The sequence below is a fragment of the Rhineura floridana genome, chromosome 5 (assembly GCF_030035675.1).
Source record: "Rhineura floridana isolate rRhiFlo1 chromosome 5, rRhiFlo1.hap2, whole genome shotgun sequence".
In the NCBI taxonomy this organism is placed as follows: domain Eukaryota; kingdom Metazoa; phylum Chordata; class Lepidosauria; order Squamata; family Rhineuridae; genus Rhineura; species Rhineura floridana.
The window spans coordinates 72915337-72942624 of NC_084484.1; the positions used below are offsets into that span (position 1 = coordinate 72915337).

The window sequence follows — 27288 nt, forward strand, 5'->3', positions numbered from 1 at the left end:
GGTCCTCAAGACTCCACGCCCTTCACTTGTGGGCGTGGTTGTCTTCCTTTCGCCATGATGAACAAATGACCTCGCGGGGAATGAAATTTAAATTCCACAAAGGCGAGCGAGTTCTCTGCTTCGAGCCGGATCCGACTAAGGCGAAGGTGCTTTATGATGCCAAGGTGAGGATTCCTCCGCCAGGCTCGCGCGCGCGTTTCCTCCGACCATCGCCAGTTAACGGAAGCGGCCTCCTCCTTGGCGGCGTTTCCGGATGTTGTGGTGGGGTTTTTGTCGCTCTTGTGGAAGGGTAGACTGTCGTTGTTTTGGCTGTGACCCCCTCGAGCCGTTTGAGGAGTGATAAGAAACCTATAGGAAGCCCCTCTCTTCCACTCCTTTCCCTCGAAAGTGCTTGCAGGGGGTATATTTTAAGAGTGGTTTGCTGAGCTTGTACCTCTGCTGTGAGGCAAGAGCTCCGCCACGGACGCCGTTGAATGAGGGTGGACGCGACGGGAGCAAGACAGCCACCAGTCCTTCTTCTAGTCTTCTCTAGTAGAGTGGGCAACCAGGGTTGACTGGTCATAGTGGGTGTATAGAAGTGACAGTTTAGTAAGTGCTAACTGAGTATGAGTGTAACCTCTTGCTCATTTGGTCGTCTGTATTCGCTTGAGCGAAGAGAATCTTGCCAGGTCCTTGGATTTCTGATCAGGTGCAGAAGTGTGGTGCAGTCTTACCATTAAGTACAGACAGCCGGTTTACTGAGTTGCTGTCTATATTCTGTAGTAATAGTGCAGTCATACCCTACACTCCATACATTTAAAGAACATTCCCCTGCCCCAAAAGAAGAATTCTGGGAGCTGTATTTTGTTAAAGGTGCTGGGAATTGTAACTCTGTGAGGGGTAAACTACAGTGCCCAGGATTCGGGGAGGGCGTTGCTTTAAATTTGTGGCATCATTTCTTAATCTTTAGCTTTCCACAAGAAAGCTGGTTTATTCTGGGAACACAAGAAATGAATATCTCAATTCTGTGCTAATATACTTGGAAGTAATATTTATTCAAGTGTTATATATTTTAAAAAACTTATGTGGAAATCACGTCCATGGCGTAATTAGCATGTAACTCAAATTCAGATTATTCATAAACTTAATTCACTGAGTGCAGACAGAGTGGAAAGTATGATTGGCTGCAGTTATCCAATGTGCGCTCATTCAGTAAAATAGAAGTGCCTAATTAATTTTGAAATGTTTTAAAATAAATAGGATCTGCATAATGAGAACACCACCAGCTTTTTAGTTTACATGGATTTGTCTCATGAATTCAATATAGGATTTTTTTCTTGACCACCCCCCCGCGTTGAAAGATCAAGGTTAACACCTTAAGAAACAACCTGTTTATAGTGTATGAGGGTTGTTTTTTTTAAAAAAACAAACAAACGAGAATGCATATGTTTTTATGGTTAGCCTCATTTATGTTTTGTAAATATAACTGAAAACAGTTAAGGTACTCTATATACCAAAACAAATTGGTAGGAGAAATTCTGAGGGCCCTTTGCCATCGCCCAAGCAGTTTAGGAGAGCTTTTAAAAAATCTGAGCTAACTTGGAGGCTAAAGTTAAGGGTGTAGGATTGCACATAATATATTTATTTGACTGTAATCTTAAACATACTTGAACCTATTTCAAATGCTAGGAAAACATACTGTATTGCAGCTCAGGATTGTAGCTTGGTGCTGAATACAATGACTGCAATTCACTGGTATGTATATCAGATCTTTCTGTTAGTCCAAACCGGATTATGCAGCCAAGTTCTACACATATTTAGTTGGAAGTAAGTCCTATTGAAAGGTACTTACACTGAAGTGTGTTTCAGACTGCAGTCTTAACTTCTATATAGGGAACTGCAGAAGAAATAATTGGGAAAGGGCTGCAATACTATTTTTATGCTCTGTGCCTGACCTTATGCAGAGCTGGTCACACTCAAATCTTGAAATCAAGGGGATTATGTATACTTAATTATGCATATTATTGTGGTATTATTTTTTTTAAAAGTTGTGAGCAGGCTCCAGCATTTGGCTGACCAGCACCATCATGTGACTGTTTTTTTTTTTTTTTTGAAAAGAAAGGATCTTCAGCTGCTAAGCAGGAAAGGGCAACAGCAAGGGGGCTCATTTCCCCTATGTCAGCTTACCAGATTGTGTGTCACGAGGGGAAGAGGTTTTTTTCTTGTTTAAGAAGTTCAGATTATGTAAACTTTTGTAAAAGAAGTCCATTCTTAAGGACACCTGGCAATTTTGGGGGAGGAGAGTGGAGTGACCAGAGCAGTAGGGTAGGGGGAGAAGAACGAGCAGCAGCACTGAGCTGCTGGCTGGCTGACAATGGGGCCAGGGTAACTTGAGGTGTGTGCATGTCTGACAGAACCCATAGGAAGCAATGATGGAGAAGGAGGAGGGTTTTAGCACAACTGCGACACTGGAGCAAAAGGCCAGTGTGTGCATGCAAGTCTTTCCTCTTCTCTGTGTTGGTTTTCTCACTAGGTCTTCTCTCTGCCTCCCCGCTCAATTATTTTCCACAGTTATCCTCTTTGGCTTTGCTCTACAGAAGATTTTCCCATATCAACCCTATTTCCAAGAGATCCCAGGGACAAGTTCCAAAAATCTTGCAATACTGGTTAATACCAATGCTGCAATCCATTCCTACTTTCCTGGGAGTAAGCCCCATTAAATCAATGACATGTATAGAATTGTACTGTTAAAGGTAAAAAAGTACAAAAGTGTGAAACAGTGCCAAGTGGTTAGTTTTTACTCGGCCCAATGGGGGGCAGGAAGAAGTAGAGTGGCCAGGGTGGTACAGGTGAGGGAGAGTGACATGGGTGGCATTGGGCCCCCAGATGCAGCCTTTCCCAGGCTCCCTTATGCCTGACTGGCAGCACCACTGGCTGCACACTGGTTACATTTCTGAAAACTGCACTTCTTGGAAAAATTGCCTTGTTTCTTTTGTAGATTTTTGAATGCAACACCAGTTCCTTTGTTAGTATGGGCTCTGAAAGGTTGTGATTAGCAACTGGTTATCCATCCTCAATACAAATAAAGTATTTTTTCAAAAGAGCCATGTAATAGTCCCCTACACATTCTCAATCATTAAATGTATTGCCTCCTAAAGGTATTCCTGCTTTGGTTCCCTATTCCTTTTTCAATAGGAAGACCATTGCATCCAAATATGGTATCAACTGGCAGCTTCCAAAATAAACAAGCTTATTTGGAAAGTAAATTAATTTTGTTGGTCTGAAGTGGAAAGCTATGGAATCTATTCCTAAGTTACTTGTCTTGTATTATTATTATCTTTATTTATACCCCACCATTTTTCCAAAACTGGAACTCATGGCGGCTTCCAGATAAAAAACACATATAATTAAAAACATACGAAGTCTACATTAAAATAAGACTGTAGTCCAAGTTCTCAAGCAAATATATTGTGAATGTAGCATGTTGATGATTTAAGTATTTGTCTGCAGAAATTAATGTTTTATATAATGTGTAAATGGTTCTAATTTTAGATTGTTGACATTGTTATTGGAAAAGATGAGAAAGGAGGAAAGATTCCAGAATATCTGATCCATTTTAATGGTTGGAACAGAAGGTAAGGACACATGTTGTATATTGTATATACTGTCACAAGGTCTTCTAATAATAATTCCCAAAATCACAAAAAACATTCAAAATAAAATACCAAATAATTGCTCCTTCCAGGACACTGGTACCTGTAATGCCAACTTGAAAGTGCCACTGAAATTGGATTTGTTTTGAATAACAATGACCAGGACCAGATTGTGAGGACCTGCCTTCAGTGTAAGAGGAGGCATGCCAACCTAATTGCTTCATGCAATATGTTGTGCACTAATCCAGAAATGTATGCATCATCTCGCTAACTGGAATTTTTAGTTTGGATATCAAACTAAAAACCAATATTAACTAAATTCCCATTAGCCTTTTCCATGATTCCTCAACAGGTGTATTTCAGGTTGTTTATATGAATGATGTATCATAAGGAGTGTAATTCTATTATAAGTATTCCCTGGTTACCACTGTAGAGTTGTTTGTTAGTGTTTGTCAGGTCTGTCACTTGTCACAGACCCATGTAGCAATAAAATGGTTGCCATTCCTTTGACCAAATCCCTCTGTTTTCCTGGATCTCTTTGTTGTATTCTACTGGCAAATATAAGTCTGCGGGCCTGTGCCATTTTCCCTTGATTTTAAGTCCTCACATGTTTGCACTCAAACATCTAAAATTGGCTAACTTCTAAAGCATAAAAAATAGTTAATTTTAAGGAGACCTCTGAAATAATAGGGCACATGTAGAAATGTAAATTATTTAAAATGTCTGTGACTTCCTTCAGTGTAAATATTTCAGGGTGGCTTACATAGTAAAAGGCAAAATAAAAATAACTAACCATAATGGGATAAAAATACAAGATCAGAATTTAGCAATTAAAAAACCTGGGGAATTAAAAAGGTCATCACCTAGTTCCCAAAAGTTTGCAAAGTAGTGCTACATAGGTTTCCTAAAGAAAATGCCATAAATGTGGATGCTTCCACTGAGAAGGCCATTTCCCCAGTAGCCAGCTTGCTGACAGAGTGGGCACTTGCAGAAGAGGTTCCAGTGATTATTTTGGTAGGGCTGACATGAAGACAGACATTTTTTTTTCAGATACCCTGGTCCCAAGCTCAGCAAGGCTTTAAAGGTAGATACCAGAACTTTTAACTGTGCTGAGAAATGGACTGGTAAGCAATAAAGTAATTTTGTCTGTATTGAGTTTCAGTTTATTGGCACAGTCCATTACCAAAACCAGACACCTTTCTGGCTCTTCCACTACTTTACCTGACTCAGATGTCAGATAAAGTTTGTTAGCAGCACATCCTTGTATTACCTCCTGCAGAGGCATCATGTAGATGTCAAAAAGCATGCGATAGAATATAGCATAGATGCCATGAGGCTGAGTTGAGGTTTCTTAGCACTACCTTCTCAAAAACAGGCAAATCTCTGGAACCTTTTTACACTATACCACAAAATTAGTTGCATCCAAACTTGTCACAGTTGGCATCCAAACTTGTCACAGGTGGCATCCAAACTTTCTTTCACCACACTTTGTAGACCATGTAGTAAAAGGCCCTGAAGCACTCAGAAAAACTCATCTGTTTAACATTCTGAGAACATGCTCAGAATGCTTCCAGATGACCTGCTTATATTCATTCTGATTTGTTTGCAGGGAGATTAGATGATGTTGTGTCAAAGCAAATGTTATCCCATACTTTCCATTGCATTTCCCTGTCACTTTCATTATTGGAAGAAGTCTGATCTTTCGGAGAAGCTGGTTTGTTGTGTATGACCTCCCAGTCAACTATTAATTGTGCAACCTGAATTTGCCAGTATGTAATTGAATGCCACCTGAAAATAGTGACGGTCTGGAAATACCTGCAATGTTAGCAGAGAAGTACTATTTTTTTCTGCCATTGCTTCCACAGGGTAGAATCAATATTTTTTTAAACATTAAAACATTTTTAATACTACTGTTTAGTTGTAATCGCATTTAGTGTCCCACATCCTAGTTGTATTCTTATCTATTCCATAACACTAACTACTCTGGGAAACCAAGAAGAAATTCTGGCTGCACAGAGCAGGAGAGAAGTCTTAGAAGTGATAGTGTCAACAGCCTTAATCATCTCCATGCCACAGAGACGGAGAACTTTGACAGATAGGGCTATGACAGGAAAAGCAGGCTTGCCAGACAAGCCTCTCATGGCTTTCAGGAATTCATCAGATTCTATTAGCCTTGGGGGGAGGGCAGTCTAATAGGTCTACCATCTCTGCCACTGCTCATCTAAGCTTTAACATGATACAATCTGATCATGACAAAGGAATAGAAAGAATATTTGGCTCAATTAGAACAGTCTTCCTGCCCAATTAACCCTCATGCAGACCAGGCAAAAAAATCACATTGGCTGACTGGGGTATATTTGGACCCTCAATGAAATTTACAATGGAAAGATGGAGTCACTTTCTACCCCAGTAACTGTTGATGTTGATAGGTCACCACAAATGTGCTTGACACTACCAAAGCACCTTGAGCCAAAAAACACTAGAGGAGGCTCTTGAGCCAAACGAATACAGAGAAGGCAGAATTTTTCTGAGCAGTATACACTTGCCCCTTCTCTATGAATATTGATAAACTGGGGTAGTTTTGGACCCGAGTGGATTTTTTTGTTTCCAGAAGGAAAATGGAAAGTGGTAACTTGCTGAAATTTGGGGGTGTCGTATCGGTGACAATTTGTGACAATGAGCTAGAAGGACAACCCTGTAGGTCTAGTCATGTGTAGTTTACACAATAAAAGGCAGAAATTTGCTGTAGGGCTTTTTGCTGGTGTGTTTGGACCCTAATGGTTTTTTGTTTCCATAAGGAAAATAGTAAGTGGTAACTCTCTGAAATGTGGGAACTTTATATAGATTACAGGAGAACATCCTTGTAGATCTACTTATGTGTAAATTGTACCATGAAAAGTGTACCTGGGGTCAAAAAGTACCCCACAAGTCTGCATCAAGGTTAAGAATACCAGGTCCAGAGTGTGATCAGCAACCTGTCAGGCCCCTGACAACCCTGTGGCTGGCCCATTATGTCAAGGCAACCATGAAATCATTAGCCACTCCTGGTAAGGCAGACTCAGCTTCTGAAGTCTATCAGGTTAATAAACGTGGAGGTTCTCAAAACTAAGGGTAGTCTTCAGTGATAGTCCTAGTCCGAATAGACTCAATGAAGTTAATAGGTATGACTAACTTAGGTTCATTCATTCAGTGGGTCTACTCTGACTAGGGCTTAGTTGAATACAATCCTAACTTTTCTCAGCATCCCAGAACACTCCATCCAAATCGCATTGTGAATGGTTGTTACTTTCTTATGGACTAATCTGGAATAGTATATGCAGTATAGATCTTTCAAATACTACCTATTTCTTACACTATCTTAATCTTACATGCACGGTTTTTTTTATTCTTCTTGAATTTAATTTTTTTAATACTCAGCTGGGACAGATGGGCAGCTGAAGATCATGTTCTTCGTGACACTGATGAAAACCGCAGATTACAACGTAAATTGGCAAGGAAAGCTGTGGCTCGCATGTAAGGATCAAATAAAGTTGTCAGATTTTTAATAAAGCCATTTTAAATTGTGATTTTGCTCTAACAGTAATATCTCTACTAAATGCATGCTGCTTTTACATACAGTTGTGGCTTTATTCCTACTGAGAGAGATGTTGTAGCTTTATCTCATATGATTTTTTCTATGCTTTTCGCTAAATTATTTTCACACATGGATGGGAGTCCAACTGTTCCCATTGGGAATTTTAAAAAGGGGAGGACTTCCTGCCACTGGTAGCCAGAACAGTAGTGGTGGGAGGCAGGCTTATTATTGCTTTGCCTGGTGTTTTGCAGAAGAAGGAACCAATACTTCTGCACCACTTTCATGATTTCTTTAGCTACAGCTAACTTTTTAAAGCAGGATTTCTTTTCTGGCAAGAAACCATATTTACCTATTTAGGTGACATTTTGTTTCTTCTAGCAGTAGTGGGAACAACTGCCTTTACAGCTTCCTGTCCTCCTTGATGGTGAGACAAGGCAACAGTAAACTAGCACTAGTCCTCCCACAAACCATAGTTGCAATAGTCCTCCAAAAACTAGTATTGAAACCCAGGATCAAATCATAGTTTTTGCTTTGCATGGCAACTGCAAACCATAGTTCATTAGTTCGGATGAATGAGCTTACTGCAGGTGGGGGGGGGAATAGCAGCACAGAAGGAGTGGAGGAAACATGAGATGAAAGATCAGTCAAGGGATCTCTGTATAGTGGAAGACTATAGTTGGCACTACGTATATACCAGTCCCTATGTCTTTCAGATAAGTTTTCCTTTCATGTTCAGAGGAATGGCAAAGCACAGGCATGCCATAGCATATCGTAAATGTTTGTTTTTTATGGTGTTTTTGTACTCTTACTGTCTTAAGTAAAGTAGCAAAATATTAGGTAGAATGGTAGACTTTCTTAAAAATCTCTTTTAGGAGAAGGAAAGGAAAGAAAGGGCGTTGCAGATTGCCTGGTGTTGATTCTGTACTGAAGATCCTTCCTGCTGAAGAGAATGATAAAAGCAGTGAAAAATGTAAGTTTTTTATTTGACCTGCTTATGATCGTACTGTTTAGCTAGTTGATAAGCACAAAAAAGATAGGTCTCTGCTCCTAAGGAGCTTACAGCCTCAAGGAAATAAGTGAAATGAGGAGATAACAGAAGGTACAGACTATGTGAGCAAATATATTGCATTTAGATATGCCTATGTTATTTCTTATTTTCATAGCTTTTCTGTTGGTTAAACTTCACATGCAAGTCTTATGTACACAAAGTCTTAAAATATTCTTGATTTTTTTTAAATAGCAGTTGTAGTGGTGATAGATGTACATTCAGCTAAAAAGTGTCTTCACCTGTAAGGAGTTCTGCAGTATTTCTGAGGTCAGGTTTGGAAGTGAATTGGAATGGAATCATGACACTGAGACCACATCAAATATTTAGGCTTTCAAGTATTGATAATAGAAATTGGGAAGTTCTATTATACATTCTACTTATTCTGTTCCTTCAGGAGATGTTCTCAGTTGGGCAGTGATTAAACCAATTTATTTTCTGTAGAGTTCTAACTACTTAAGCATTGGAACAAGCAGAGTTTCCCAACTGCAGTTATTTATCACTGATATTAAAAAACCTTCCACATTTTGTGGTGTGTTTTAAGACCCTCCGTGGCACAGAGTGGTAAGCGGTGGTAACGCAGCCGAAGCTCTGCTCATGGCCGGAGTTCAATTCCAATGGAAGGAGGAAGTCGAATCTCCTGTTAAAGGGGTTGAGGTCCACTTAGCCTTCCATCCATCTGTGGTTGGTAAAATGAGTACCCAGCATATGCTGGGGGATAAAGAAAGGCCGGGGAAGGAACTGGCAATCCCAGTATATACGGTCTGCCTAGTAAACATCGCAAGACGTCACCCTAAGAGTCGGAAACGACTCGCACTGTAAGTGCAGGGACACCTTTACCTTTACTTTTGAAGGGTTTTTTCTCTATCTCATAGTGATTATGTTTACTTCAGTTAATTAGTCAAAAGGCAGATTGACACAATTTTTAAATATGCAGACTAACCTAGCTTCAGGATTACATCTCCTTTTGTCAAATGAAGTGAGTGGCTAAGTGTGTTCAATGTCAAAGGTAACTCATTTTTTCTTATACAGCTATAAGTAGTTCTTCTTCTGATGACAGTGATGAAGGCACAGATGAAGAAATAAAGAGTGAAGAAAGTGACGTGGATGAGAAGATAGAAATGGTATGTTAATATAGTTGTTTTAACCCAGTTAGAGATAAACAAAATGCTGTAAAGCACTTCATGAGCAACTATAACAACTTAGTAGGTATGAAGGATGGAGACAGCTTCTTCTTTTTAAATGTTGAGTTTAATGAAGCTTTGCAGACACTGTAAAAACTTGGAATGTAATTGGCAAGTAGAGCAGGGAAATCTTGGGCCTATTAAGGCCTGGCAGGAATCCTAATTGGACCTGTGAGGCTGTTTTCCTCAAGCCACGGCCACCTGCCTTACACTTCATGCCATATATAATGTCAGGTGGAGTAGGTAAAGCTCTGGATGGAAAGGAACAATCTGGAGCCTTCAAGAATGCACCTGATTATTTCTTGTATTTGGCACTTACTTATTTCTTTTAAACAATTTATATGCTACTTAATATTTCAAAACTCAAATCTCACCCTTTGGGATTTGTTCCACTTGGGAGCTCCATTTAGGAACTAATTCCTGTCAAACTGAATTCAAGACGGTCTACAAAAGAAGGAGTTCGATTTGACATCAAGTGATTGAAAGATGGGTAACTCCACCACCTATCAAAGTAGCCTGTGTAGGTTGGGGGACATTAGAATTTTGCCAGCCATCTGAATCCATTTTCCCATCCTTGCAATAGGCTATATTAACTCCATAATTGTTTTTCACACTGATCATAGAACCATTTTGTTTTAAAATAAAACCTAATTATAATGGAAGATCCTCCGTGGCGCAGAGTGGTAAGTGGCGGTAACGCAGCCGAAAGCTCTGCTCACAGCTGGAGTTCGATTCCAATGGAAGGAGGAAGTCGAATCTCCAGTAGAAGGGGTCGAGGTCCACTCAGCCTTCCATCCATCCGTGGTTGGTAAAATGAGTACCCGGCATATGCTGGGGGGTAAAGAAAGGCCGGGGAAGGAACTGGCAATCCCACCCCATATATATGGTCTGCCTAGTAAACGTCGCAAGACGTCACCCTAAGAGTCGGAAACGACTCGCACTATAAGTGCAGGGGCACCTTTACCTTTTAATTATAATGGAACTTGCTACGTGAACATTTCTATGCATGAAGAGTTGTTAGCATGCAATTGTATTCAAAATCATACTCTCAGTAGACCCTATTTATTTATTTGATTTATATCCCACCCTTTCTCCCAGTAGGAGCCCAGGGTAGCAAACAAAAGTATTAAAAATACTTTAAAACATCATAAAAACAGACTTTAATATATATTGGAACAACCATTAAAAACATATTAAAACAACACATCTTAAGTCCAATTAGTGGACTTGAGTTAGCCAACTTTAGTCAGAAGTATATACCAGTGCCAGTTCTAGTTCATATGTTATATTGTAATAGTAATGTTCTCTTCCGTTTAATTTACCTCAGCTAAAATATATGAAAATACTTAAATCTTTTACATATTTGTACAGAAAGAAGAGCAAGAGACTCATACTAAACGGGACATGGAAGAGAGAGCAATTAACATTGAAATTCCTGAAATCTTGAAAAAAAAGCTTGAAGAAGATTGTTACTATATTAATAGGAGAAAGCGGGTATGAATAAGTTAAACAAAGATTCTTGAAAGTTTTTGTGCGAAGTTCTTGTATTCAGAAGATAACATTTTTATCTTTTTTTATAAGCTTTATTGAAAATAGTGAAAGAGTTCTATACTGACGATTAACAATAAATTTCTACTGAAGAAGGATTAATCTAAAAATAACTTGAATTGTGCAAGAGTAATCTTTCTGGTGACTTCTACCATGGTATCCCAGAGGGTGGTTATAGCTGAAAGAAACAGATGCATAGCATTGTGTTCATGAAAGTCTGTTTTGTGCTGCTAAGCTCTAGAGCTCTTTGATTGATATTCGCTAAATCATCAGTAGTCCAAATGAGCCAGCTGCTTCAGTTTTTCTAAGTAGTGTCTAGTGTAGGTTGGGAACCCAAGGGGAGGCAAAAGAGGCCACCATCTTGTATGATGAAGCAACCATACAGCTGCCAATGTACTGCAATGAAGCCTCCATGTGCCTAGAGTATGACTATCTGTTTTAGCTCCTTCTGATTGGTGGCTGTGGCATAGGGAAGATGCCTTTTGCTTTAGTTTGCATGTGACATCTGCGCAGGATTGGAACCTCATGATGTGTTGAATGGTAAATAGTCTAGTGGGTTATAATAGTAATTTTGAGTGCACTTAACTTGCAAATTAGCCCTGTTGAAATGGGTAGAACTTAAAGATAACATTCATGCTTAACTGGTTGCTGTGTGTAATTGTAAGCTGGGACCTTGACCTTCCCACATTTGCTGTAGTGTGGACATGGCTTACATCCCAGGATTGCTTGCTTCAGGTAACATGAAATTCTTATCCACCCCCTGAGATAGGCATAAAATTATGTACTGGGGTACATGTACATATTATTATTATTTAATTAATTATTTAATTAATTAATTATTTATACCCCGCCTTTCGGCCAAAGGCCCTCAAGGCAGCTTGCAAAGAAAAATATATCTCTTTGTATACAACTCGTACAGACAGTACAAGGAAGAAAGTTGGGTCCTACTGAACATTTACTTGACTTGATTGGAAAACACAGCCCCTTAGTTCAAAGTAAAATTAACTTGAAACTGGTGAGTTTTATTGGTGTTCATTAGGTAGCTGCTGTTGGAATTTGTGTGATTGCTTTCTTCTCCAGACAGAGAAGGCTGGATGCAAGTTTTCTTGTACAGCTTATTTTTCTGAATTCAGTCTTGTCTACATAAATGTATTTCAAAATAATGATGGTAAACAAGCTTAGATAACACGAACTTGTATGATGATATTACATAAATAACTAATTTGACAATTGATTGTTATACAGCTGGTGAAACTGCCATGTCAAACAAATATAATAACCATTTTGGAATCGTACGTGAAGCATTTTGCCATTAATGCAGCTTTTTCAGCCAATGAAAGATCACGGCACCACCAAATGTCTTCACACACCAACTTGAATCTGCACTATGTCCCACCAGAAAAGAAGTAAGCAAGCACTTCTTCAGCTTTGTGTATCTAAATTGAAATCAATGGCTAAGTTTTCCATAGAAGCATATGCTCACTTACTGTAAATGAACTCTGTCACTTTGAGGATAAAATGAAAGGTTGACTAAGATAATAAAGCAAATCATGCTGTTTAATAACACAACATATAGATGGATCTTTTTTGGATATAAAATCATTGAAGGAGCTGTTAAAATTACCTTCCTTGTGGACTATGAGCTATTTAGATGCAAGTTAAGGAACTGATGTTTGGACAGATCTTGTTTGGGAAATAAAAGGCAATTCTTTTTAAATAAAGAGACTTTTGGCAGCCCTCATTTTATGTACCGAAGCACAACCTCCTGAAGTTAAGGTCTTCTCAAAAACAGTTTTCAGAAGATGTCAGGTACAAATAGAACCTTTTATGTATGCCATTTATGTTTAGTAATTTTGCATAGTTAACATAGTAGGCACAGTGAAGATGGCTGCAGAGGGTTTAAATCTTCACTGCATTATTCGTTTAAAGGTATGTGTTTTGCCTGGGTGTTTGTTGATTTGGTTGTTTACCAAGCCATATTATCTAAATGCAGTTTCCCTCACCAAATACATCGCTAAGGAGAAGAAAGACAATATTATCAAAACAGATGTTTCTGCAATCATAGTTCTTAGTGGAGCTGGCCAAAGTGTGTGTGTGTGTTTAGATACAGGATAGTTCAAATGCTATTAGTCTAAATTCTAAACACAAATAATTCTACGTTGCTTCCAAAACATAGCTCGCACCTCACCTTAAATGTGCTCGCCTTTCTACTTGCCAGCCCTGCATAGCTCATCCTGTCCCTAAGAGCAGTGTGACGAGTTTTCCAGCCCTACTTTGACTTCCCCCCAATACCTCTTTCCCTCAAGTCTCTTTATTTTCAGTATATGATCTACTCTGTCCCTTCTTTCAGCAATCATTTTTCTGAGCCTTCTTGTCATAATTCCAACTTCCCAGACTTTTACTGTCCTGCTTTCCCAGCACTTCTGCTGCATTTCCTCCTCCTAGCATCACATATTGTATAAAGAATGTTTTCACCTGGCAGGGTGTCTTGTTCAGTTACAGTGTTCTGTCTTTGTCGTTCCTTGTGTCACATCCTTTTACATCCATATCACTGAAGTGTGGCTCTCCCCCCACTTTATGTTTGTATATGACATTATTTTTGCTATAATGTTTGTGGCTACGTCACTGTTTAGTGGGGAATGGACTTACTGTGAATCAGACTTTCTGTTACCAATGTCTTTCCTGTGCAGCTCACCCAATAGGTGGGGAGTGGAGGACTGTTTCTGTTTTCAAGCTCTTGTGCTTTGCCTCTTGGCTACAGAAGCAATCTCCTTTCAAACAAAATTTTAAACTGCAGGAATAAATTGCAGGGATGAACAAATTTTATTCACAACAGTGAGTATCTGTTTCCTGTGACAAACCTAGCTTGGAGCTATGGAAGAAGCTAGTGAACGGGTTGGTGCTATGGTCCCAAGATATATGAAGCAACTCCAAACTGCTGCAGAACTTCAGAGATGGCCCCCAGTTTCCAACTTGGGAAGATACCTGGGACTTGTGATGATTTAGAGGTGCTCTGGGCAGCTCATAAATGCAGTGCAACATAGAGGACTTCCAGCTTTTCTCTGGAGCTTGGGGTTGATGGAGGGAGGGGAATTGTTCTTGATCTCATGGTGTGCTTCAGGAACACTCCATGTTGCATGACTGAAGACCCATCTCTTCCTCCAAAGGGAGAGAACCTTGGTGACTTCAAAGTTTGGTTGTCTGTTAGGATCTACCAAAATTTGTGGACCCCTGCTCAACAGGAACAAATTTTCATGAATTTTACCCTTTTGTGTTAAAATGTACATTCACATAACAATTTATGCTAAAAGTGTCTACTTTATGAAATATTAAATAAACATAATTTGTTAATTACAGAAAATATTCATTTATTTTGCAATTTTAATTTTCTAGTGTTGAATTGTGTAAAGAAATGGTGGATGGGCTAAGAATAACCTTTGACTTCACTCTTCCACTGATTCTGCTGTATCCCCATGAGCAAGCACAGTTTAAGAAGGTGACTTCCTCCAAATTTTTTCTTCCCATCAAAGAGAGTGTAGCAAACACTAACAGGTAAGTTTGATGCTCTATTTTAATATCTTTGGAGCATGTTTTTAAGTAGATGGTGTGACTACAATGCACTTAACATTTAGTCTTAAACTGTTTATGATAGTCAATTTGGTTTCGGTATACAAGCTAAGAGCAAGCAGAAAGAAGAAATTTAGTTAAACATGGAAGTTGCATAGCTGATAAGATATTTCTTTCGCATGACATATTGTTGCATAAGCAACAACTTATCACCTTACTGCACTTTTATTTTTCTCTCTCTTCAGAAGCCAAGAAGAGCTTTCCCCAAGCCCACCACTCCTGAACCCATCAACTCCACAGTCCACAGACAGTCAAACTATTATTGGGGAATCTGCAACACCTAAACGCCGAAAAACTGAACCTGAAATACTGCAGTCTCTAAGGCGTTCTACACGTCACACATCCAACTGTGACAGATTGTCAGAAAGTAGTTCTTCTCCACAACCGAAACGACGGAATATTGAGGCTCCTGCTTCAATGCCAAAATTGTTTTTGCATCTTGAAAAAAGTACGTGGTTGTGGCATGGTGGAGAAACTATTTAGTGGGGGCAGGAGCGGAGATAATTTTTTATATGCATTTTTTTATCTGTTGCATTTTAAGAAATAGGGAAGGGCATTTGACTTGTGCATGTTGAATTTGTATACTAGTAGTAGATGGAAAGTAGGTACTGTGGCACCTGAACATTTCCCCCTGGGCAAGTAGCAGATAACTTAAGCCTGGCCACATATAATTTAAGCAGCCTTAAACACCCACTCTCTGCTTATGTAGACTTGCTTCAAGATAAGAATAAAGTCCTGAATAGACAATGCATTTTACCACATTATTGTCTCTTTGGCTTGTTTTTGTTGTTAGAAATACCAGCCAGTCAAACCTGCCAGGCCTTAGAGATTGACAAACCACAGACAGCATTCTGTGGCCTGATGTGAGATATGGCATCAGGTACAGGAAAATTCAAGCAGTAGCTTTGCACCCCCAGCTTGAGCTGTTAAACCATACAGGCAAAGGAACTTTTGCCATGGCTTGAATTTAAGATGGACTGCAAAAGAAGATTCAGGAGGGCACCTAAGTGCCTTCCTGATATTTCTTTTTAAGTTCTATCACCTGATGTCACAGTGACATCGGGTGATAAGCAGCCTCCCCACCTGTCAAACTGGTTTGTGGGAGGAGTTCCTAATTCAGCCCACTGGCAGATCCAGTGATAATATGTCATTGCCTTCAAATTTCACCTCCCGCACAGGGCAGCAGGAAATTAAAGCAGCAGGGAAGGATATCAGGGAAATTCTTAAGCACATCAGGATTAGGAGAAAGAGACACAAAGTTGCTCTTTTTGACAGCAACCAGACATTCTTAGTAACATCTAGTTCTAGCATGATAGTTTTACGGAAGTAGAGAAGAAGTTACTTTATAGTAGTAACTTGCAAGTGTCTTCAGTGCTGTGTAGTAAAACGGTATCCATGTATTGTTTCAGCAAAGGTAGCCTGTTGAATTTGGCTGCCAGCAAAGAACTTTTCAACTCCTCAATATTGGTATCGGGGCAGTAGGAGTGAGGGATAAAGAGGTCCACATTAAAGGCCATGTCAGCTACTTTAAATATTTATTTTAAAAATCCAAAGTCTCCCATTTTGCTCACTCTTTTTATTCTGATGTTATACAATTGGACAGCTTAAATATTTGGAGTTCTTAATTAACTTATTCTATGTGGAAAAACTATATTGTCATACAATCTACCCTAAATTATCTTTCTATATAATTGTTTACTTATGAACTTACTACCTAGTCTAAATATGAAAGATTTAACAGTAGACTTGCCGGTATGAGGCTCAGATTTGTGCACTTGGTCTAACATGGAAAGAAAGTAATACATGAATTGAGCTGTACCATATTAATTTGAAAATAGTTTCTTCCAGGTCACCTGATCAGTTCCTAGAAAACTAGTTTTTATTTCATTTGTCCTGGAAGACACCATAGCCAAATTCATCTCCCTGGAATGTAATGACCAAATGGGTCTTGAGAAACTTGTTGCTTACAGCTGGAAGGAACCTCACACAAGTGAATAAAAGTTCTGATCCCTGCGTATCAGTGAATAAAATGACTTTTTGCTTTTCTCTTGAAGAAACTCCTGTTCACAGTGGGTCATCATCACCCATTACATTGACTCCTAGTAAAGAAGGCAGTGCAGTATTTGCTGGTTTTGAAGGCAGAAGAAATAATGAATTAAATGAGGTAAATTATAGTCTTTAACAGGATCCTAAGATTAAAAATTATGGAGCAAAAGAACTGCAAATTTAGTTCTGTGAACTCAAGATGCCATTAGCCAGTGGTTCTTAACCTGGGGTTCATGCACCCCCGGGGGTGCAAGATGTTTTCTAGGGGTGCGGGGTGTTGTTCAAGAGATTTTAAAAATTCATTTAATCTTAGCTAAGTTAGGCAAAAACACACATTAAAATAAAATAAAAATAAACAATGAACAGTATTTTTTTAGGGGGTGCGAGAGCATATTTTGGAAATCCAAGGGGTGCTGGCAGTGGAAAAGGTTAAGAACCACTGCATTAGACTGAGAAAAAGAACAGCAGCACCTGCAAATGCACGGATGGCTCCCACTTCCCTCCTCCCCTACCTAGCATGAGCAGAAACCCAAATCTCTGACTTTTGAACCACATCTCTGTGTCCAGCTTATAGTTTGTTTCACTCCAAACAAGACATGACATAAAAGCCAGGGTTTGTTCATGGTTTACTAATTGTGGTTTGTTTGAGCAAAACAAACCAAGAACCTTGGTTCAGATGTTAGTGCTAAGCCTAGGATTGTGGTGGTTTGTTCCCACTGATGCTAAGTGAGGAGCAAAGTGAGAATGATACTTCCATTCATAAACCATTAAGTATGGTTTATTGTGACGTGAACTGGGCCTATGCCACCTCTTGGGGGACATTATTGTTGACATATTTAAATGTATTCTTAAATGTTCTAATTTTTTGTTTAGGTGTTGTCATGGAAACTTATGCCAGAGAACTATCCCCCAGGTGATCAGCCTCCACCGCCTTCTTATATTTATGGATCTCAGCATTTACTACGCATGTTTGGTAAAATACAGTTTTGTTTTTGAACAGCTAAAATGGTTTCTGTGTAATGTGAAGTCATTCAGCAGATCCTGTATATAGTTATTTGGAAGTAAATCCCACTTTTTCCACTGGGGCTAAGCCCCAAGTAAGGATTTTCACAGTAAGCATTTTCCTAATAAGTTATCTAAGCCTTAAGATAATTTGAGTTTCTCTTTAAGAATTCTTCCATGGCCAGATACACTTTCTCTTCTACTTTCTGGCCCTGGTATAAGCATTTATTCCAGTATCGAGTGTTTCTAGTTAAACTTTAGGTACCTTCAGTCAAGCTAGTATTGACTTCGTAACTGTAGAGCAGCTCATTTGTAAAATATACAGTGTATTCGAACTAGATGCTAATATAGGAAACTCATCTAGTCCAATCCTACTAATTGTTTTGTTTTATTTATTAATTTCTTTAACAAAATTTATATACCACTTGATTGTAGAAAAACCATTAAAATTGTCATAAAAAACAAGCAAATAAATTTTTTAAAACAATTAAAACAGCAATAGACTAAAAAGATCAAAACACTTCAGCATCATTATGTCTGGATAGGGTTACCTAAACAAAAAAAGCGTTTAAGCAGTCGCCAAAAAGAATACAGCAAAGGTGCCTGCCTGATGTTGTTCTGGGGGTGAAATAAGGATGGAGTATAGTGACTGCTGTTTTAAGTATCATATGTCTTTTGGGTCTGCAGGCCAACGTGTGGTTTTGCTGTTGCAGGGCATTGCAAATGCACCTGAACTGTCAGCTGTGATGTTATGCAAAGCTGTAGTGCAGTTCCAGTTTGTCTCTCCAAATTGGAAGGCAAGTTACGTTGGGAATCAAGTTGAGCTGCTTATAACGTTCTAAAAAGCCTTTTGACCAGTATGGGCCAATTGGCAGCACAGCCGTATGTACTTAATATTTGTTAATAATTACAGGCTGTCACCTCATATAAACAAGTCTATTAGCGATCATATGATCAATTACACTGATTTTAAATTTGCTGTAACTAGGCAAAAACAACGAGTTGTATCCAATGTTAGTCCTACTCAAAGTAAACTCATTTAAATTAATGAATATGACTATAGGTCCATTAATTTCAATGGGTCTGCTTTGAGTTGAACTTGGATACCACCCAATAGTTCTGAAGGAAGAGTCCTATTTAGTGTTTTTTAGATACTTTAGTAGGCATTAATATATAAAATAGCATCATATTAGGAATGGAATGTTTATTCTGTGTGAGAAAAGGGGGAATGCCTCTTTGAGATAGCGTTTGTCATCTGCTGGTAAGTACTTTTATTAATAACACTTTTTTAAAAAAAAAAGTCAGTTGCCAATTAATCAGGCATCTCTTCACTTAATCTAGTTGCATCAAATTTTGCAGTCTTTAATACTGTGTAAGCAGTTTGCCCCTAATGAATAACATAGCAAGGTACATTTACAATCTTCAGCGAAATCTGTTTTGTGTTGAACCGCTAGCCATTATTTAAGCATAGAAGTTTAAGATGCAAGTAAAAATTTCCCCCAAAGAAACTACCAGAGTATTCTATGTTCATGTGGAATATTGTACTGAACTGTGGGAAACTCAACTAAGCTTTATAAATGCACATTTTTTCTTTCTTCTACAGTAAAGCTTCCAGAGATACTAGGGAAGATGAGCTTTCCGGACAAAAACCTAAAGGCATTAGTAAAGCACTTTGAGTTGTTTCTAAGGTAACTTGATTCTGTGTGAATTACAGAAAATCTACATGCCTAGACATTCAAGGGCACCTGGTAACTGCAAGAGCAATTATTTTAATAACAAGAGTTGTGTGCTATATGACTATTTAACTCAATCTGTAAGAGAAAAGACCCAAGATTCTCCCCAAGAAGTTAATTCTGCCACCATATTGTTTGACTTGTGTATCCTCTGTTTGTCATGTTAAAGGGAAGCTTGTGCATATGCTAGGTAGTAAGGTGTGCTTTAGATGCACAACAGCAGGGAACCTTTGGCCTTCCAGATGTTGTTGACAATTCTCCAATTGGCCATGCTTGCTGGGGCTGATGGGATTTGTAGTTCAGCAACATCCAGAGAGCCAAAGGTTACCCACACCTGCAGAACAGGTCGTGCATGGTTATCCTGTATCAACACTGTATAATGTCCAAAGCTGTCCATAGGAACCATTCTTGATGTGCAATGAGAATTGGTATAACATTTTCCATGCAATATGCACAGAGTTGGCATTTAAAATTGGCATCTGTTCATTATGAAGAACACTGAATTGGTATTTCTATCAAATGTCAGTATAATTGCAAAAAGACTGACTTGATCAGTCTTCTGATTTGAGTATTCACCTGGTCAGTTTATATTAGGAGTAGGCATTGAGTAATTTAAGTTGCAATAATGATCTGTGACCACTAGTCTGTACTAATATCCAGTTAATACAGTGCCATGCTGCATTAGCTACAATACATAAGTGAGAGGCAGCAAGTATTTTTGAAGAATATTTTACAAGAAACTAGTCTTAGGCTGAAGTCCTCTGCTCACTTACTTGGAAGTAAGCCCCATTTAATTCAGTGGGGCTTGCTTTGCAGTAAGCATGTATAGGATTGTACTGTCAAAAACTTTAAATGAGAGCTGATATAAAAATCTGTTCCAAAAGAGGAACTTTATTTTAATTTCTCAGATCACAGCATGAAACCAGGGTTTAGCTCAGTGACAGAGCACATGCTTTAGATGCAAAAGATCCCAGTTCAATTCCAGGCATCTCCAGTTGGGCTGGGAAGGACTTCTGCCTGAGGTACAATAGAGGTCTGACTTGGTAAAAGACAGCTTTTCCTGCAGTGGGGGATGATAGCCGGGTTGCTCCTTCCACTTGCTCTAGAAAGGAGAGCTAAGTAAAACAAAATTCACTGCCCTCTGTTGTACACAGCACCCTAGCCCAGTATTTCATCCTTTCTACTCTGAGAAGGCAGCTCCACTTGCTCTTTTTTTGGGGGGGGGAGGGGAGAGAAAATCCCTTTCTATTTTCTTCCTCTCTATCTATTTGGAGTCTAGAGAGGAATAACAAGGGCACCATTGAGGTGATGCCACATCATGAGGAGAGTCTAATACTCTGTCAATTCCTCAGAGGACAGGGAGGATGAGGAGACTTCAAAACATCCATCTGCATCTGGCACTCTAGGGGATTAGATCTGTTGTTGGCTTTTCCTTTCTCCCAATTCCAGATCAGCACAAGGAGTCCCAAAAGCTGCAGTCGCAGTCCAGGATCAGGGAGGATCAGGGTGGCTATGTTCAGAGGGCTTCCCCAGAGGACCTTCAGGTGGTAGGCGCTCATTCGGCTGATGGGCTTAACTCTGATTAATGCTCTCTAGTGCCGCCGCCCCCGGTGAATGATGGCCAGTCTGTTCATTAGAGTTCTGTCTCTGGGTAAGTCAGATGCTATGGCTGGAGATGGCAGGTAGTTCTTCATCTCCTTTCCGGGTAACGAGAACAAGCCAAGAGGGGCAACAACTACAGTGATTTCCAGCTGCCATGTGGATCTCGCGCTCCTTGCCTCCTTTCAGGGAAGCGTGATACCCACACTGACTACATCCCTTGGACAAGGTGTCACTCTTAACTGTGGCAATGACATCTCTGTCCTCACCAAAAGGACACAGCAGCTCAGAGGAAGTAGTCCTCGAGGTAGTGTCTGTCAAAGGCCTTGGAAGTGGTCAGACCTCTGTGTGGATGAGCAGCAGTACTATAGATGCAAGCCTCAGGGTATGAGTGACTCATTGCCCAGGGCAGGTATACTTCTCAGGAAGCAAGTCATCCCATCTGTTGGCAGGAGCAAAAGACTGCTTCCTTTGCCCTAATGGCTTTTTACCCCAAGCTTCCGGGGTGCAGTGTCCTTGTTCAAACCAATAACGCAATTATAAAAGTGTATATTAATCAGCTTGGGGGAACCTGCTCGAGTTCTCATAGAGGAAACTCACCAGCTCTTCGACTGGGTGGAAGCAATTTTGGTACCCCTATTAGCACACTATATCAGCAGCATGGCAAATGGAAGGGCACAGTGGCTCAGCCAGGAGGATCTAGATGGAGCTGAACCCGGAGGTGTTCCAGCAGGTGACAATTGTGTTTGGGAGTTCTGTAGCCGACCTCGTTGTCACTTCCCTCAACACAGGTTCCCAAGCTCTTTCCCAGGTGTAACTGTGGCTAGGACTGATGCCATAACAGCTACATGTCCCAGAGGACTGGCCTATGTTTTTCCCCACCTCCTTTGATCACTAGAGTGTTAGAAGAAGAAAGTGCAGGAGGCAGAAATAGTGTTGGTGACTCACACTGGCCTCACAAGGAATGATTTTTCCACCCTCATAGTCCTGCAGTTGACATGGTTGTGACCACTTCCAGTAGTGCTTTTGATATAGGGGGAGGTTTGGCACTGAAACCCAGTGTGGCTCCTGTTGGAAGTGGGGCAAGAGCAACTCCTGTTTGCGTTATTTTTTTGTATTCCAGAAAGAAGATAAAGTTAGGGTCCTCCAGCTGGCTAAGCTTGCCCACCTTTATCTGTGCTGTTCTCCACCTAACTTCCTTCGGTTGCAAACTGATATACTCAGGGAAGCTTATCTGCCCCTCCTTCCTTTGTCTTCTTCTTGGACTGTCTGAGGACAGGGGAGACATTTGTGTCTTTACTGTCTCTCCTGAGCCATGAGAGCAATACCCAAGTCTGGGCATTGCGCTTCCAACTTTAGTTAGTATGCCTTTCCTCTATGCATTTCTATAAATAAAGTAGCTTTTCTTATTTTACTAAGTTTTAAGTCTCAGTGATCTAAATGCAGGGTAAATACACATACTGGCACACATTCAGACCGCTGAGGATCTCTGCATATACATACATATTTCTATAATAGTTCCAGCTTGATGGGTGGATATTGAATGGGAGATTCAATACTGCTAGATCAGTAGTCTCCATTACCCTGGCTGTGCATAGAGGCTCCAGCAAGTGAATCTATGAATTTACGTGGTGTGTCTTTGCTAGGTGGGGGACATAAGGGAATAAGGTTGTAACCACAGGGATGGGTGAATGAAATTTGGGCCTTCCACAGGATGGATTGGAACAAAGTTTTTGCCCCAACACTCTTAAATGACAGGTGTTGGTTGTCAGATCTATCCCGATTGAGGGGAAAAGTTATCCACTTTCCTCCCATCCACATATTTAGTTTACTTGGAGACTTCAAAACTATGGCGCTAATAATCCATTGTTTCCCTATGCAGATACTGCATGCCTGACCAAGGTTCCCTTTGATCTATTAGTGTGCCTTAATCTGGTTTCTCTCCTGGAAGATGGTGCTTTTGGTTGGAATTACTTGTGCTTACGGGGTGTCAAAGTTACGTGCCCTATTGGTCTGCCAAGGTTTATGTATTTTTCATCAGGACTCAGTGACCCTCAGAACGATCTCACATTAACTTTGAAGGTTAAGTCTGTTTCACCATTCTTGAGAATTTATTTTACCTTCCTTTTGTCCAAATCTTTCCTGCATGAAATAATGTGAGTGGCACCTTCTTGATGTAATACAGGTATTGCAAATCTATGTCAAGTGAACTGGAGACTTCTGGCTGGTGGAATCCATGTTCTGTTTTCACCTGGCATCTATGGGTAGGAAAATTTTCAAGAATGTTCTGGCAAGCTGGATTGCTATGTGCTGCTGTTTCTGGGAGGATCATGGCTCATGCTACTAGGAGTACTTCTACTTTTAGCATCAACATTTTCCTTGTGAGCATCTCTAGAATAACCACTTGGGCTTCATCTTGTTCGTTCTCTACTACAGGTTGGATGCCAGGGCATCCTTTGGCAGGAGAGTTTTCCAAATAATTAGAGACTGAAAGGCAGCTGTCACAGCTGGGTTCCTCCCTAGGAATTCTCAGCTCTTGGACATCCCTACTGAACATATCATTCTCCACTGCAAGAAAAAGGAATACTGCTTTTCTGTAATGGAGCATTATATCCTATACACAGTCTAGATCTAAGGGAAAAATATTTGCTTTCTGTTTCGGGACCTGCTGTGTTTTTCATCCTGTTTTTTTCTCCCTTGGGTTTGATTGGTCGAAAATGCATCTCAGGATTTTTAAGGAGGGCTCCTCTGTTACCTGTTTACCTGCTATTCTCTAGAGCTTTTACTGTCTTAAGAGTGGGGGAAGGTTGCTGCCTCCTAAACTTTAGCCCTGCCTTCTGGAGCAAGTGGGACAAGTTACCTGACAGAATATCATCCTGCCACCATAGAAAATGAATTTATCATTACTAAGAATGAACACCCATTTCCTATGTTCTTCCTATATTTCTAAACTGTGAATTACAACTCATCAAGAGGTCCAACAACTTGAACAGGGACAAAAATTAGTGCACTTAAAGTTAATTAACTTACCAGTGCCAGTAACAACTGTTTTGTGAATGGCCACTGTTAATTGTTGTGTGTTCTGTGTTGCATTTTCCTCTGATCTCACTATTGACCTCCCCCAAAATGTTTATATGTCCCTAACTCAGGATAGCGCTTTATGCATCTGATGAGTGGACTCTAGTCTACAAAAGCTTATGCTGTAATATATTAAGATTAAAAAGCCTCTGTAGTTTTTACTGCAACAAACTTAATACAGCTACCCTCTGGAAACTGGTTTTCCCTGGCACTTGTGGCCTCTAGTAGGGACACTGGTAAATAGCTCCATTTAATAACCAAAAAATAGCTTGACTGCCTGGCTAAGTGATATAGGCTATTCAAATTAAATATTCCTGATTTGAAATATAATGCTGTATTCTATGGCATTATCCTTTTTGCTTTAGTTTAATGACCTGTTGAAATGTAGTGATGGGCAAACTGATCCCATCATAATTTGATTGCCTAATTACAATTACAAAACCTTTGAATTTTTTCACATGTACATTTTAGGATTGTGGCATATTTCATGTAGTGATGTTTTCTACCCGATATGTAATGACTCCTCTTTCTCTGGTGTTGTCACACATGCTTTGTTTACAATACTTTACTGACATGGAGTGGGAGCCCTAGGTAGCAGATACAGAAACAAGCCAAGTGCCAGCAACAAAAATGCATGTTCATTGTAAGACTCAGCATGTTGCTTATGCTGTTAAGGAGGACACTAAGGTTTAAAGTAAAATTCCATGTGAATTGCAGATAGGGATTTAATGCTCTTCAACAATCAGAAAGTAAAGAAATCAACAAATAACAACATGTGCAATGATGGTAGACTTTGCTTAGTCATCCAACCATGCACACTGTACAGGAAATACACATTATAATCTCTGAATCACAATAATAATGAAGTTCATTGGTTTGAAGTCTGCATGTAATAATTTGAGGATTACAGACCTACTAAATTTGACTTACACACTACGTTTGACTTTCAACTGTCAGTATGGAAATATGGCAGCAAGGCTCTAAAACAGTGTTTCTCAACCAGTGTGCCTCCAGATGTTGTTGGACCACAACTCCCATCAGCCTCAGCCAACATTGCCAATGGTCAGGAAAGTTGGGAATTGTGGTCCACCAACATCTGGAGGCACACCGGTTGAGAAAGGCTGCTCTAAAATCTTGATGGTGTGACTCCCATTAAGCAAAAACAGTTTGTTGGATGTTTTAAAACTTACCTACATAGGACTAGGGAATGTTAAAATTGCAAAATAAATAATACTTATTCTGCTGTTCCAGATTTTTAGCAGAATACCATGATGACTTCTTCCCAGAGTCAGGTTATGTTGCTGCGTGTGAGGCCTACTATAGCACAAAAAATCCACGAGCCATCTACTGAAGTTATTGATAAAATCAACTATACATATTCCATGATTGCTATTTCAGGATCAAGAAAAAAACCAAAATATATTGTAATATTACAAATGCACTTCCTCCAATCGTTTTTTTGACATAAGAGAATCACACTTCATTTCAAAGGTATGCTGACATTGCATTCTAGCAGTAAATAACCTTCACTTCTAGATAAATGAAGCTCTCTGTTGACTGCTGATGCATAGAAATGCGTACCAATAAAGTGAAGAAAAGGAATAGATGGATTAGAACAGACTTCATGAGAATTAACCATGCTGCGTTCCACTTTTACATAAGCTTGCTTCTGCTTGAATTCCCAGAACATCACCTCCATTTAAGATGAATCCAGGAGTGACATTGTACAAGTTTTTTCATATTTGGAATTCTTATCGTTACATTAAGCTATATTGACAGAAAATGATCTTTGTAGAAGAAAGAATAAGCAAATGCTGTGTTAGCATGATCTCTACTTCAAGATTACTGTGGTGTGGGGGAGGAGGGACCCAGGATGGCTTTTGAGGATGTATGTACCTTTTCGCACGGTAGGTGCATTGGCAGTGCCTGAATAGCTTGAATTTGGATTAATACATCTCATACATGATTTAAATTGCTTTGGTAATTTTTGTAAATGGTTAAGAACAGGGTGTACTTGTTCTTGGGAATGAAGAATGCCACAGTGACCATCACTTTGGCAAGAGTTGTAAAAATAAACTCTGGCTGCTAAATGAACCTCTAATATGGGTTGTTCAGCTTGAGATGTAGGGTTGGTTTTGTTTAGATGAGTTTAGGAATATGTATGCTGCTGTGTACATAGAGATGTGGATATATTGTTGCCTGCTGGCTTGGTCTTAACATGGTCACTGCAGTGGTATATAAATGAAATAAATCTTGTGTGATATATGAACTAGATTTAAATAATCTTTAGAGAGATATGTTCGTGCCAACAAAAATAGTAAGCTCAGTTAAATTAAAAGACTCAAATTGAGTCTCTGTAATCTGGAAAGTCAGTAGGTGAGCTTGTGCAGCCTGATCTTACCATTGCACTAATAAAAACCACCACTAATTTTATTAGGTTTTGTATTGATCAGCTCAGCTTATGAGCTTACTTTGGTTGCATAAGACAAACTAATCTGAATGCGAAGTTGCCCAGAAAGGTATTTTGTAGTAGTAGCAGCTATTGGTTCAGACACCGAAATATGTTAACATACTTCAAACTTGCACCATATTTCTCCAAATTTGGGATAATTCACCTAGGTGAATCATCCGTAGTGAATAATGGCACCCTGTTTTCTTAAACTTGAAATCCAGGGAATTTGCTCAATCATCTAAACATTTTGCAGGTGTAGGGGAAAAATAGCTTCAGACTCTGTCCCCTACATACTCTCATCAGGCTTGTTGAGGCTTATCAGGCTTCTGTTGTCTTGAAACAACTTGGAGAAAGTTACAAGGACCCAGCATGTCTTATGTCTATGGCTATAGTTCTCTCAGTGGCCTTACTGTTGTAACAGATGGGCTTGTGCAGGCATTAGACAACTATAGGAAGACCTGATGCAATGCGTGATGAGACCCTTTTTGTGGGCTATTACTGTTTTTGGGTGCTAGACTTGGATAAATGTACCAGTTCCACACGTTTATTTTCTGACTATAGCTCCTAAAATGCTTTGAAAGAATTTTGGTCGGGTTTGAAGTTTTATAATAACATAAGCATTTGATAGCCTTGATGTAAATATTGTTTGTACAAAATAGTTAAAATATAAAAAAAATATAGAATAATATCAAAACTTGATCCATAATTTCTTCTGTTGTGTTTCAGCACGTTGTATGTCAAATGCATTTTATTATATCCAATATATAG

The 27288-nt window shown here is 39.5% G+C and overlaps 1 protein-coding gene across 5 annotated transcripts; it reads left to right on the forward strand.

The window, feature by feature from the left end:
- Positions 1–27288, forward strand: MSL3 (MSL complex subunit 3). Of its 5 annotated transcripts, none has more exons than XM_061627108.1 (13): positions 1–164; positions 3532–3614; positions 7050–7145; positions 8079–8176; positions 9284–9375; positions 10807–10929; positions 12229–12389; positions 14377–14535; positions 14796–15058; positions 16665–16774; positions 17530–17629; positions 19262–19346; positions 25605–27288. In XM_061627108.1, the coding sequence occupies exons 1-13, from the start codon at positions 66–68 to the stop codon at positions 25606–25608; spliced, it is 1473 nt and encodes a 490-aa protein (XP_061483092.1). In that variant the 5' UTR covers positions 1–65; the 3' UTR covers positions 25609–27288. The 5 variants fall into 5 exon arrangements, with proteins under 5 accessions (XP_061483092.1, XP_061483089.1, XP_061483091.1 ...); XM_061627105.1 differs by lacking the exon at positions 25605–27288 and adding an exon at positions 20841–25313; XM_061627107.1 differs by lacking the exon at positions 25605–27288 and adding an exon at positions 20841–25313 and having other exon boundaries at positions 17530–17569.

Excerpts from the sequence above, each read along its gene's own strand:
- MSL3 (XM_061627105.1), top strand. The coding sequence starts at position 66 with ATGACCTCGCGGGGAATGAAATTTAAATTCCACAAAGGCGAGCGAGTT. Across the intron at positions 165-3,531 it reads AGGTGCTTTATGATGCCAAG|ATTGTTGACATTGTTATTGG; the intron begins GTGAGGATTCCT and ends TTCTAATTTTAG. Across the intron at positions 9,376-10,806 it reads TGGATGAGAAGATAGAAATG|AAAGAAGAGCAAGAGACTCA; the intron begins GTATGTTAATAT and ends ATATTTGTACAG.